This window comes from Phragmites australis, chromosome 8, assembly GCF_958298935.1.
Source record: "Phragmites australis chromosome 8, lpPhrAust1.1, whole genome shotgun sequence".
In the NCBI taxonomy this organism is placed as follows: domain Eukaryota; kingdom Viridiplantae; phylum Streptophyta; class Magnoliopsida; order Poales; family Poaceae; genus Phragmites; species Phragmites australis.
The window spans coordinates 27,823,271-27,837,498 of record NC_084928.1 but is presented as its reverse complement, the minus strand read 5'-3'; the positions used below and the strand labels follow the sequence as shown (position 1 = coordinate 27,837,498).

Below are 14,228 nucleotides of genomic sequence, written 5' to 3'. Positions count from 1 at the left end.
ACATTAGAAGAATATTAGTGAATTTTTCTAGATTTTTGTGAATTTATTTGAGGTATTAAAATTTGCTAGAGTTTATAAAAGTTGGTTTATTAGGATAATTCTATTTAAATATTGGCTCAGGCTTTTTGAACCAAACTAATTAAAATGGGTTGCTAGTGATCTCTAATTTGCTCATGAAAACGTTTAGAATTTTTGGACTATTTTTGTACTAAAAAAATTCACGAATTAAATAAAAAAACCGGCATTTCTATGCCTTCCTAGCTCAGACGCTAGCTTGCTAGCTTCTTTACTGTAGCGCTGCCACTCGTCCCGGCGCGGCAGACTGACAGGCCGTATTCGGCAACTCAGTTGCCGAATACGGCACTGTTTACTGTGTTTTTTGTTGAATACGGTACTGTTTACTGTGTTTTCGGTAACTGAGTTGCCGAATACGGTGAACAGTACCGTATTCGGTAACTGAGTTGCCGAAAACAGTGGGTCCGTGCTGTTTTCGGATTCTGAGGTTCCAAAATCGAGTATTCGGTAACTGAGGTTCCGAATACGAGTGCTAAATTTGTAAATACGCTAAACTGTTGTCTATTTTCGCAAATACGGTACCGTATGTTGTCTAAAATACAAAATTTGCCGGCACCATGCCTGTTTCCGCCCTTCCCCTCGTGCTGAGCGGTTTGGCGTATGGCATGACGTGGCACGCGGCGGCAGCTGTCTGCTGAGAGTGAGAGAGCCATCAACTTTCGAGATGACTCAAGAGCCACTGTCTACAAATACAATGACTGGCTTCTTAGGTTGGTCGTCCTCCGAAGCTACAAGATCTCTACGTCATCTCTTCGTCTAAGCTAGACATGATTCGGTAATGATCTAAGACATGTTCTCTTAGTTATTAAGAGATACATATATTAATTCTCCGTAATTGTTCTTTGTTGCGTAAGATTTCTAGAGTTCTCACCAGACACATCACAAACACAACCTTTTAGATGCACAATCTTCCCCTTTCTTTCCTCTTTATTTCTCGGTTTCTAAACAGGCCCGCGTACGTATTCGATGCATTTTCTACCAGCGAGATACAAGACACAAGTACACCTTGAACAAGATGGTGTAACTAGCAGAAAATGACCGGATTGTACCAAAATTCAGTGGCAACTACTCGTTGTCGTACTCGCCGTCGCCGTGGGGTTCCTGTCCTGCTGGCGTCGAGGACGGCAACTGCACTGGTTAAACGGAGCGACGTAGAGGTGATCGGTTCGATTTCCACTGCCGTGGCACGTGCGACCAGTGCCGTGCCGCTTATTAATCCTCTTTATTAATCCATGGACCAACGGTGAGAGTGAACACCGGCAAGGAACTCACCTTGAAACGACGATGGAAATTTGTGGTACTATATTTGGAGCAGTGTACTTGGCAAAGGCTCGTGATCCATGAGCTAAATAGAAAACTGTGTTTTAATCGCCTTAGGTAGAGTTATATTTTAGTATACATATCTTTTGAAGTACTTTTTGTTTTACTTGCTGTTTTCTTTTGCTAGTCATCATTGCTACTTACTCGTGTTAAACATAGAAGTGTATCATCTATATTTAGCAAGGGCTATATGCGCATCATGTATATTTAGCAGGAGCTAATCCCTTGATTGGAGCTGCGTCTCCTATTGCCGTGAGCCATGAGCCACGCATGTAATCTTTCCTTTGATTGGTTGATTCCCAAACATCTATATGAATGAGGCACGCTGACCCAGAGAGGTAAAGCAGCGCCATTTCCTCCAACATGGTAACAGAGCCAGTCGTCTAATCATGTCGACAACAACTTCTTCTTCCTCCTCCTCCTCTTCCTCCTCCTCTACAAGTCTCTCCTCCACCACAACTTTCGCTCCTATCCCCATCCATCATGCCGTTACCATTCGGCTTAACAAAACCAATTACACTTTATGGCGCGCCCAGCTTCTGCCGTATCTTCGGAGCACTAAACTGATCGGTTTCATTGACGGGACGATCACCGCGCCGGCACAGCAAGTTCCCGCCTCCACTGCCGAGGGTGCCGACCTCGTCCCCAATCCCGCCTATGGCGTCTGGTATGACCAAGACCAGCAATTGCTTAGTGGCCTCCTCTCCTCCATGTCGGAAGACATGCTCCAAGATGTTGTTACCGCCACCACATCCAAAGAAGCATGGGACATCCTCAAGAGGATGTTCTCTTCTGCCACCCGCGCCCGTGCCGTCCAAGTCCGCATTAATCTTGCCGTCGCCAAGAAAAATGATCTCTCCGCCGCCGACTACTTTCGCAAAATCAAGTCGCTCGCGTCTGAATTGGCTGCAGCCGACGCGCCTCTCCGCGATGACGAGATCATCGCCTATCTTCTCGCCGGCCTCCCCTCGGATTATGATTCATTCGTCACTTCGATGACCACCAAAACGGAGGCGCTGTCGCTTGACGACGTCTATTCCTATCTCTTGGCGTACGAGGCTCGCCAATTGCAGTCTCAGGCGGAGACGAAGATCAACATTGGCGCCCAGGCCAATTTTGCTGGTCGCGGCCATCCGCAGCGCGGACGTGGGCGTGGCGGTTTTCCTGGGCGCGGCGATTCCCGAGGCCGCGGTGGGGCGCCCTTTCAGGGTCGCGGGCACAGACCCGCCTCCTCGCCAGGCTCCTCTCGCCCCACCTGTCAGATCTGTGGGCGCACTGGTCACACGGCCATCAAGTGCTGGTACAGGATGGATGAATCGTTCCAGGAAGATCAACCGTCCGCTGCGATGGCTACTACCTCTTCTTACAAGATCGACCCCAATTGGTACGTTGACACGGGGGCTACAGATCACATAACAAGTGATCTTGACCGCCTAGCCCTTCGGGAACAGTACCACGGTGGCGAATCGGTGCAAATTGGCAACGGGACAGGTTTGAATATTATGCATATTGGTTCTTGTTCGTTTAATACTGCTACACGTCCTATTGCCCTAAATAATGTGCTTCATGTTCCTGATATATCCAAACATCTTCTTTCTGTTCATAAACTTGCTCGTGATAATAATATATTCTTTGAATTCCATCCTTATCATTTTCTTATAAAGGACAAGGCAACGAAGCAAGTTCTTCTGGAAGGAAGATCTGAATCCGGTCTCTACCCCATCAAGCCCTCCGATGTTGAGTTCTTCAAGCAAGCCCTCCTTACTGCCAAGGTGTCGTCTGAACAGTGGCATGCTCGGTTTGGCCACCCTTCCACCCCCGTCGTGCGATCCATTTTACATTTGAATAAACTTCCCCATGTCAAGGAGTCCAATTCCTCAGTTTGTAATGCGTGTCAATTAGGCAAAAGTCATCAACTTCCTTATACACATGCTGTTCATCGTTCTACTGCTCCCTTAGAACTCATTTTTTCTGATGTCTGGGGCCCTGCTCCAGTATCTGTTGGTGGCTACAAATATTATATAAGTTTCATTGATGACTTTACTAAGTTTACCTGGATATATTTGATGCATGATAGAACTGAGGCTCAACGCATTTTTCTACAGTTTCAAGCCCATGTTGAGCGTCTCCTTGACACTAAAATCAAACGTGTTCAATCTGACTGGGGGGGAGAATATCAAAAACTTCATAACCAATTTTTTAAAAATCTTGGTATAGCCCATCATGTTTCTTGTCCGCATACACATCAACAAAATGGGTCGGCCGAACGAAAGCATCGTCACATTGTGGAAACTGGGCTTGCTCTCCTTGCTCATGCATCGGTTCCAATAAAATTTTGGGATGAAGCTTTTCTCACTGCCACATATCTCATCAATCGTTTACCCACCCGAGTCCTTGACAACCTGTGTCCGCTAGAACGCCTCTTCAAAACCCCACCAAATTATTCTATGCTACGAATTTTTGGTTGCGCATGCTGGCCACATCTACGACCCTATAATCAACACAAACTGTCCTTTCGATCCAAAGCTTGTGTGTTTTTGGGCTATAGTGGTCTTCATAAGGGATACAAATGTCTTGACATGGATTCGGGTCGCATCTACATCTCGCGCGACGTCATATTTGATGAGACAAAATTTCCCTTCTCCAATATTCCTTCATCCAACGTTGCACCCAACATGGACAGTAGCAGCGTTAATTTGAACACTAACCATATACATATATTCCCTGGAAATTTTATGCATGCAGCTGAAAATCCCGGAGCTATTTTGATGGAAGCACCGACCACTGCCGTGCCTGGTACCCCGCGCCAACAACCGCTTCCGCAGTCTTCGCCCGCGGACGCGCACCAGGCTGGCCAGCGCTCCCCGCGCTCCCCGCCCGTGTCCCCTGCGGCACAGCCACCCGACGCGTCAGCAGATCAGGCGGGCCCCGCGTCAGCAGACCAGGCGGGCCCTACGCCAAATGTCGCGCCTCAGCCTGTTGCAGAATTGGAAGCAGCTCCACACAATCCTCCTGCACATCCCCACCGCACAAGATTAAGTCATAATCTCCGGCAACCAAAAATACGCACTGATGGTACAGTTACCTATTCTGCAGTCCGAACTACTGATGCAGTTCCCACATCACATGTCACCGCTCTAGCAAATCCCCTATGGCAGTCAGCAATGAATAAGGAATTCCAGGCTCTTATCAAGAACAAGACTTGGCATTTGATACCCCCACGTCCCGGTCTCAATATAATTGATTGCAAGTGGATTTTCAAACTCAAGCACAAAGCTGATGGTTCTATTGATCGTTATAAAGCCCGACTGGTAGCCAAGGGATTTAAGCAACAATATGGAGTTGATTATGATGATACATTCAGCCCGGTTGTCAAACCCACCACCATCCGGTTGCTATTATCCCTTGCAGTCTCTCGTGGCTGGTCTCTTCGCCAGATTGACATTCAGAATGCCTTTTTACATGGCCATCTTAAAGAAGATGTATATATGAAGCAGCCACCTGGTTTTGTTGATTCCGCTCATCCAACTTATATATGCAAGCTTGATAAATCATTATATGGTCTCAAACAGGCCCCTCGTGCCTGGTTTTCTCGCCTGAGCGGCAAATTATTACAGCTGGGGTTTTATGCTTCCAAGGCCGATGTTTCTCTATTTTTCTTCAACAAAGGCGGTGTTAAGATGTATATTCTCATCTATGTCGATGATATCATTATTATGAGCTCTTCGTCATCGGCTACGGATCGCCTTCTCACTCAACTTGAGACTGATTTTGCAGTAAAAGATCTTGGTAATCTTGGATATTTTCTTGGTATTGAGGTACATCACACCTCCACCAGCCTCGTCTTGACACAACGCAAATATATTCAAGAATTGCTACAGCGCACAAACATGTCCTCCTGCAATGATGTTCCAACTCCTATGCTTCCTAATGAAAAATTATTTCTCAAGAGTGGTGATCCCCTATCAAGTGAAGACACTACACGCTATCGCAGTGTTGTTGGAGCTCTCCAATATTTGTCCTTGACTCGGCCGGATATCTCGTTCTCTGTTAATAGAGTGTGCCAATTTTTATCCGCACCAACAACAATTCATTGGGCGGCGGTTAAACGCATCTTGCGTTATCTTCATTCTACTTTGGACATGGGGCTATGCATCACCAAGACCGGGTCCTCACTATTGAGTGCGTTCTCTGATGCCGACTGGGCCGGCAATCCTGATGACCGACGCAGTACAGGAGGATATGCCATTTTCTTTGGAGGCAATCTTGTATCCTGGAGCTCGCGCAAACAGCCAACTGTTTCAAGATCAAGCACAGAAGCTGAGTACAAGGCGGTCGCAAATGCTACCGCGGAAGTTATATGGATCCAAGTCCTGCTGCGCGAACTTGGGATTTCCCAACCGCGTCCTCCCTCCCTATGGTGTGACAATATTGGTGCCACCTACCTCTCCGCCAATCCAATCTTTCATCGGCGCACAAAGCATGTGGAGGTTGATTATCATTTCGTTCGGGAACGTGTTGCTTCTCGCCAACTGGATGTTCGATTCATTTCATCCAAGGACCAAGTCGCCGATATCATGACCAAGCCACTGCCGACTACTCCATACTGTAATATTCGGCGCAATCTGAACCTGGTGTTCCACCGTCCAGATTGAGGGGGGGTGTTAAACATAGAAGTGTATCATCTATATTTAGCAAGGGCTATATGCGCATCATGTATATTTAGCAGGAGCTAATCCCTTGATTGGAGCTGCGTCTCCTATTGCCGTGAGCCATGAGCCACGCATGTAATCTTTCCTTTGATTGGTTGATTCCCAAACATCTATATGAATGAGGCACGCTGACCCAGAGAGGTAAAGCAGCGCCATTTCCTCCAACAACTCGTACCGGTCGATCACTTTGCTACTTCGTTACAGGTACCTACCGGTGGCGAAACCAGGAATTCAGTTTAACATGAACCAAATAAATTAATTTCATAACAAATTATTTTATCTTTTCACGTTAGTACTTATGTAACTCTAAAATGTTATATATTTTAAAACGATGAGAGTAGCAGTGGTAGGTCTCGCCATTGGCTAGACCAACCAAGAGCCGACACAAAGTCAAGTCGGCTGTGGTTGGCATCGCTTCAGATTAGATCATGCATGCATGGGCTCTTTGAATAGTCAGGATCGGATCATGCGTAAACGAAAACCCTGTTTCATTACAAACTTGTCAGTCCCAATGGAATCTCAGATGGGTGTTGGCACTCGATCGAGGTGGAACTATTTATAATATATAAAATGCCTAAACAAACCTTCGTTAATCATCGGGATGTAAAACACATTTAACGGGTGGGGCCCACCTCTCATCGACTATGTGATTACATAGAATATACTACTATAATCGTTTCTTGATGCAGGTTTTGGTCTGGACTGGTCCTCTGATTTTGTAAGACGGTCGTGCCCCCATCGAATTTATGTTATTTAGTTTAATGCAGGAAATGGAAAAAAGGAATAGTAAAATGTGTGGAGAATTTCTTTGAAGCAAACCTACATAGTAAACTCCCTTGTAGAAAAAAATACCCTTTGTAGTGTTCAATCCTCCATGATTTTCCCTCCATTTTTTTTGTTCCAGACACCAAATAAATGAAAAATCACGTCTAAAGTTGGTAGGACTGTACATTCATGCTGACTTGTTCACGTCTAAACTAATCACGTGTCAACCCAAATATTTTCATGACTGCGACATTAAAAATCTCTAACTTGAATCATTTTAAATTTTTTAAGGGCTACCGTTACTACTAGTTATTCAAACAGACAATCATTATATGCACTAGCTGAATAGTCGAACTAGATTTCAGAATCGTCGTTTCGTTTAAACCATTCTAACTTGTGTGGTTAAAAGTTTTGTTATATAATTCTAGTGCCTACAATGAAATACATGGATCAATGAGTCTTTCTGCTGTCAGGTGCCCAAATTGGAAAGGGGTTTGTCTGGTCCAAAGCAAAACACAGTCTGTTGGTTCTGATTTGATAAATAAAGCCGTACAAAAAGATCTCGAAATTAAGATCCTTGTCGTGGACAAACCGGGTTCCACACGTATTCATGCATATTCACGTGTCCTACCTGTATTCGATCTTCCCTAGAGAACATGCATTCGTACTCTTGTGCAGATTAATCGAAGCATCAACCAATAAGCACACACACGAAGTCCTTGTTTGAGTACTACGCACTTAAAAGCATCAGGACAAATAAACATATACTCACTCCAGTCATAAATACGTATCACTTTGACTAACATCCATTTAAATTTTTAAAATTTTAATCATTAATAACTCTTAAAATATTTAGTTTGGAATCATAAAAATAACGCTGGTACATTTATCTTGAAAAATATTTTCATAATATTATATTTTTATTAGATATTATTATTATATTTTAATAAAAATAATGATCAAAATTGCATATCAAATATCGTGAAAAGTTAAAAATGATAAGTATTTATGACTGGAAGGAGTACTTGAAGATTCTACCAAGACATGAATTCATAATTCAAATCAAAGAGAGTGCCTTAATTTAGTTGGACTTGTGTCCTCGTCCAACACGAAAGGAGCATGTGCATAGAATTGATTTACGGAAATATACTAATACACATGGATTATATGAGCTGAAATTCCACTCAAACGTTGGATTTAGATGCTACCTGGTTTATAACTCAGAAATATTGGCTAGATATAATTTTTATAACTCATTCCCACGGTGGAAACACGGTTGTGTTTTTCCTTTTGCTCTGATTAATTAATGTAGGGACTAATTTTTTAGAGTTTTGTGATTAGTATAGGTATAATATATATATATATATAGGTAGATAAATAGATATGATGTGCATGCCCAACGGCTTATACTATGTCTTCTGGTAACGAACAAAAATGAGAGTATATAAAAAAAATGCACTTGACAATGTTTAGAAATACATGACGCCATTGAAGCAAGCAAGCATTTCCACAACAGAATATTGCACTACCAGCCACGGACTTCTTATTACTCTCGGACGACAGTATCTTTGTCACAAATTACCAATTATCAAAGCCAATACCATCTTGGCTTGTTTAGGCAAGTCGTGACAAACGTAGACCTTGATCTGTGATAGTTATAGGGCAGCCAGTTTATTCTTTAATTTCTTGCAGCGATCTGCAGGTGCCATGCATGTGCAGCTTCGATCATGGCTGATGCCAGCCTTCTCACTCTCTCTCTCTCTCTCTCTCTCTCTCTCTCTCTCCGCCTGATGTCCGTCTGCATCAGAGATTCAGTCATCTGACTCGCAAATTTGTTACCAATCGATATGTCGTGCAAGATTGTCCTTTTCTTTTTGGCTGTTGCTATGATACTAGGATACTCTGAACAAAATTATGAAATGTCTGAATACTGTCTGATCAATGTTCCTTTCAAGTGTTCTTTAAGGAAAACGATAGGAAATGATCCTACTATATGTATACTCAATATGAGTCCAAGGCGAAGTGGATTTCAAGAGAAAAACTAGATGGATTTGTATAATGCAAAACATCCAACATTGCTGAATGTGAATGTTCGATAGTATTTTTTTTTTCTTTGCCTGATGGATAGCCGCGGAAAATGCATGCTAACTTGAAATTCCACTCCTAATTATCTTTATCTGTGGTTGGATATTCAGCTTCAAAAATAATCTTTTTCTAGTAATCCAAGTACTCAGCATGTGATTGTCCATGAAAAATGGGAATGCTTTGCTCGCTTGAGGTCTTCAGTAGAATCCAATTTCACAACTCACAAGTCACAATTCAGGGTTTCGAACACCGCAGAATTATCTAAATGCAATTTGTTTAGCAATGAGCAGTAAACTAAATTTATGTATTTACAGGATATGTCTTTGGTCTGGTGTGAAATATTGAACAAGCTACTTATACTGAAATTAACAGTCAAAGTGGCAACCAAAAAAATGGTTTGTCTAGTACAAAAGTATCTGTTGCGTCACAAATGCATAACGCGGTAGCAGACACTGAATAATGTGATGTGGTCACACTGCAAAAATCTGTGATAGACATGTGGAAATTAAAAATCAAGCCGACGTCCAGTGGGGCGAAGAAATAAATTGAGATGAAAATACAGTACTGTTCTTCTAGAAGGAAAGGACATCAAATTGCACATGTATTTATGTTCTAGATCGACCATATCGTGGAGAGAGCTCAACCATGGATCTTGCCCGATCTCATATACTTCTCGTGGTTCATGAGCCAGCCAACTACCGAGAAGTGCTCCGGTACTCCCTTCCTTAAAATTAACACGAATCCTAAAGCAGCCACGTAATTATTTAAACTAATTATTAGATTTTTAAGATGTGCCCACCCCTGCCTAGCCCTATTCCAACGGGATGGAGAGAGTGAAGTCAGTTGACTGACTCAGCTGTGAGTCGTCGGATACGGATGGAACTTATCTAATGCTACAGTGTTTGATGTCAGTATACTGTACCACACCTTCTAATTTATTGTGCGCCCCCTGACTTCACGCTAGTAAAGTCAGGGGATCCAGATCCATTTCAACGATGTGTTTCCGATCAAAACGACACAGCCCGCTCTTGCTTCTAGCATGGGGTACGACGGTGAGCGATTGCAGCACGTCGGTGGCGGGCGATTGCAGCGTGTCGGCATCGTGGATCGAAGCGTACGTAGGAGGTGCCCCGTGTAGGGAATCGTCGTTGGTTTCTTGTAGCATGGGGAGCGACGGCGGGCGATTGCAGTGTGTCAGCATCGTGGATCGAAGCGTATGTAGGAGGTGCCCTGTTTTGCGTGAAGATTGGCGGCTCGTTTCTTTGCGTGTAGAACGGTGGAGGACTGCCGGTTGTAACAGAGGAGGGCATCGCATGCATGGCGAGCCCTAGCTGCCAGAACCTCCTAGATGCACTGCCGCCACCTCCAACCCCCTGTCACTGGCGCATCCGCAACCTTCCCCTTGCCCATCACTACTCTCTAGTCAGCGTGCCCTTTGCCACTACCCTCCTCGTCAGCTCGCCCTCCGACGCCTGTTAAAAAATTTTGTTATTCAACATTGTTACCAAAGCATAGTCAAAATGCAGATTCCATGAACCGGCGAGCTAAGTTGCCAACTGGGATGTCAAAGTATTATTTTGTCAACTATTGCAATCTTGTGTCAGCACTAGTCTAGTTTGTCGTTTCAATCCTTCATGTTAGGCAATGGCTGGCTGATAATTCATTTACTACTCTTCCCAATTGTCAATTTACCTGTCAAACTTCTTTAATCATGATGAATTTACAATGCACACATCTCAGCTGTGCACAATGCAGGCTGTTTATCATTCGTATCTGAAAATTGTTTCAGTTCTTTATGATTAGTTGGCATGGAAATGCATAACATGCTTGTCGGTGAATTAAGAACCAGGGGTCCCCGAATCCTGAGGTCAGGTCAGCAGTTTGCCACGTGGCGCCCTCCCGCGGAGATTATCTCCGCGAGGTACGAAAAGACTAAGTCCCGGGAGGGGGTGCTCGGGGCTATGAACAGTGGTCCCCGAGTACCCGAGTTCCCCGATGATCTGCGAAGACCAAGTACCGGGAAGAGAGTGCTCGGGGCCATGAACAGTGGCCCCCGAGCACCCAAGTCCTCCGACGGCCCAAAAAGCCGAGTACCAGGAAGGGTGTGCTCGGGGCTACGAAAAGTGGCCCCCGAGCACCCGAGTACCCCGAGGACCCAAGGAAGGTAGTTCCGGGAGAGAGTGCTCGGGGCCGTGAACAGTGGCCCCCCAGCACTCGGTTCCCCGGAGAAGCGCCTTCAGTCGCCGACTAATATCCTCGAAGCCGAGGGCGATGTGGCCGATGGTCTCTCGATCCATCCCCTTCTCACCCACGTTGACTCGCCCGAGCCCGGCCACCCTCACGGACCTCCGTGCTTGCCGAAGAATGTCTCGCATCATCAGCTTGATGTTGGCTCGCTCGGCGACGACGGTCTCGAGCTCGTCCTTCGCGATCTGCAGCCGCTCCTCAAGGGTTATCTCCTCGGCCGCGCTGGTCAAGACGGCGCTGGTCGCCGGGGCTTCGGCTTGCCCCCGCTTCACCTGCTCGGCGAGGGCAGCAAGGGCTTGCTCCCAGGCGGTCAACTCGGCCTCCCACTTGGCGGCCTGATCCTCCCGAGCAGTTAGGGCCGCCGACGCCGAGGCGGCCTCTGCTTCACGGTGAGTTAACTGCTCCTCGTGGGCATCCAGAGCCGTCGCCTTGATTCCGACGTCGGTCTCGCGGACCGCCACCTCCTCCTCCCGACGGTGGACTTCGGCGCGACTCCGCTCGAGCTTGTCGTTCCGTCGGGCTAAGTCCGCCCGGGAGGCCTCCACAGCCTTCTCGCGCGGCGCGATGGCCTCCTCCCGAGCGCGCACCAGCTGCTCCCTGGTGAGCAGCTCTGCAGCCCGCCGCCGTGATATCTCACCCAAGCAGGTGGCTTCCTCTTGCGCGGCGACAGCCTCCTCGCGCACTTCATCCAGGGCCTCTCGCTCCTCAGCCACCGCGCGCCTCTCCCTCTCATTGGCGGCGCGGGTCGAGGCGATGCGGGCCTCCAAAAGTCAGCCGACCTCCTCCAACCGCCCCCTCTCCTCTACGAGGGTGGCGCGCTCTACCTCGAGCTATGCTCGTTCCCCTGCCACGGCCACCTCCAGCCGCTCGATCACCTCCCGGGCGCTTCCTAGCACGTCCGGGAGGGGTTCCGCGGCCTGGTTGGACAGCGGTCGGGCGCTGGGTCCCCTGCGAGCCCTCTCTGCAGAGGCGCTCGGGGTCCCCGATTGCTGCCATGTCGGCGCTACCCTCGCCGCGGCCATTTGCCCTGCCCTCAAAGTACTCGGGGCGGGCTCGGTTGGCGCCGGCGGCTCGGGCGCGGCCGCTGCCCTCGACTCAGGGCACGGCGGCGCCTGCGGCTCTGGCTCGGCCGGCGCGCTCGGCTCAGGGGCGAGAGCTGGCCTTGGCGCTTCCGGTCGCCTCTGGTCTCCGGCGGTGTCTTTGGGCGGCCTAAAAGCAAAAACAGGTTAGTGCCCGAACTTACTTCGGGTGAAACGTGCTCGGGGAAAAAGAAAACTTACGCTAACTTTGGTCCACGGTATTGCCATCGCGATTCTGGGATCTTCAACTCCGGGCCCGACGGCTTCGGCCCACAGTCTGCCCTCCTCCTCTTCGGCGAGGGGCTCTGCGGGGCCGCCGCGGAGCCCATCTCCGTCGGCGGCGGCCCGCCTTCTAGCATGGGGAACGACAGCGGGCGATTGCAGCACATCGGTGGTGGGCGATTGCAACGTGTCAGCATCGTGGATCGAAGCATACGTAGGAGGTGCCCTATGTAGGGAATCGTCGCTGGTTTCTTGTAGCATGGGGAGCTACGGCGCGCGATTGCAGTGTGTCAGCATCGTGGATCGAAGCGTATGTAGGAGGTGCCCTGTTTTGCGTGAAGATTGGCGGCTCGTTTCTTTGCGTGTAGAACGGTGGAGGACGGCCGGTTGTAACAGAGGAGGGCATCGCATGCATGGCGAGCCCTAGCTGCCAGAACCTCCTAGATGCACTGCCGCCACCTCCAACCCCCTGTCACTGGCGCATCCGCAACCTCCCCCTTGCCCATCACTACTCTCTAGTTAGCGTGCCCTTTGCCACTACCCTCCTCGTCAGCTCGCCCTCCGACGCCTGTTAAAATTTTTTGTTATTCAACATTGTTACCAAAGCATAGTCAAAATGCAGATTCCATGAACCGGCGAGCTAAGTTGCCAACTGGGATGTCAAAGTATTATTTTGTCAACTATTGCAATCTGGTGTCAGCACTAGTCTAGTTTGTCGTTTCAATCCTTCATGTTAGGCAATGGCTGGCTGATAATTCATTTACTACTCTTCCCAATTGTCAATTTACCTATCAAACTTCTTTAGTCATGCTGAATTTACAGTGCACACATCTCAGCTGTGCACAATGCAGGCTGTTTATCATTTGTATCTGAAAATCGTTTCAGTTCTTTATGATTAGTTGGCATGGAAATGCATAACATGCTTGTCGGTGAATCAAGAACCAGGGGTCCCCGAATCCTGAGGCCAGATCAGCAGTTTGCCACGTGGCGCCCTACCGCGGGGATCATCTCCGTGAGGTACGAAAAGACTAAGTCCCGGGAGGGGGTGATCGGGGCCATGAACAGTGGTCCCTGAGTACCCGAGTTCCCCGATGATCTACGAAGACCAAGTGCCAGGAAGAGAGTGCTCGGGGCCATGAACAGTGGCCCCCGAGCACCCAAGTCCCCCGACGGCCCGAAAAGCCGAGTAACGGGAAGGTTGTGCTCGGGGCTACAAACAGTGGCCTCCGAGCACCCGAGTACCTCGAGGACCCAAGGAAGGTAATTCCGGGAGAGAGTGCTCGGGGTTGCAAGCAGCAGCCCCCAAGCACTCGGTTCCCCGAGGATCTGAACAGTCAATCCCGGGAGAGGGTGCTCGGGGCTGTGAACAGTGACCCCCGAGCACTCGGTTTCCCGAGGACCAAGAAAGGGCGTTTCCGGGAGAGAGTGCTCGGGGATGTGAACAGTGACCCCCGAGCACTCGGTTCCCCGACGGCCCAAGAAGTCCTTCGCCAATGGCCCCCACAGGGGTCCAGCGGTGAGGTGTCAGCCAGTGAAAGGCCCGATGCCGCATTTAAGAGGGCACGTGGCCTGTCACTTCCAACTGCTCCAATCACGCTCGGTGTCAGTTCCTGCCACATCCTGGCAGAAGGGCGTGGGGATATTTAATGCACGGGTCCCATCCCGCTTCATCCGGCGCGCCTCGGGATAGTATCCCAAGGCCCAAGGCGCCCCGCCTGCCGCC

The 14,228-nt window shown here is 48.1% G+C and overlaps 1 protein-coding gene across 1 annotated transcript; it reads right to left on the bottom strand.

Annotated features, from left to right (window-relative positions):
• Window positions 1–10,369: 10,369 nt before the first annotated feature.
• LOC133927702 (uncharacterized) lies at window positions 10,370–12,672 on the bottom strand. The gene is made up of 3 exons (XM_062374130.1): window positions 12,485–12,672; window positions 12,212–12,413; window positions 10,370–10,429 (listed from the first exon to the last, which is right to left on the bottom strand). The coding sequence occupies exons 1-3, from the start codon at window positions 12,670–12,672 to the stop codon at window positions 10,370–10,372; spliced, it is 450 nt and encodes a 149-aa protein (XP_062230114.1).
• Window positions 12,673–14,228: the final 1,556 nt, after the last annotated feature.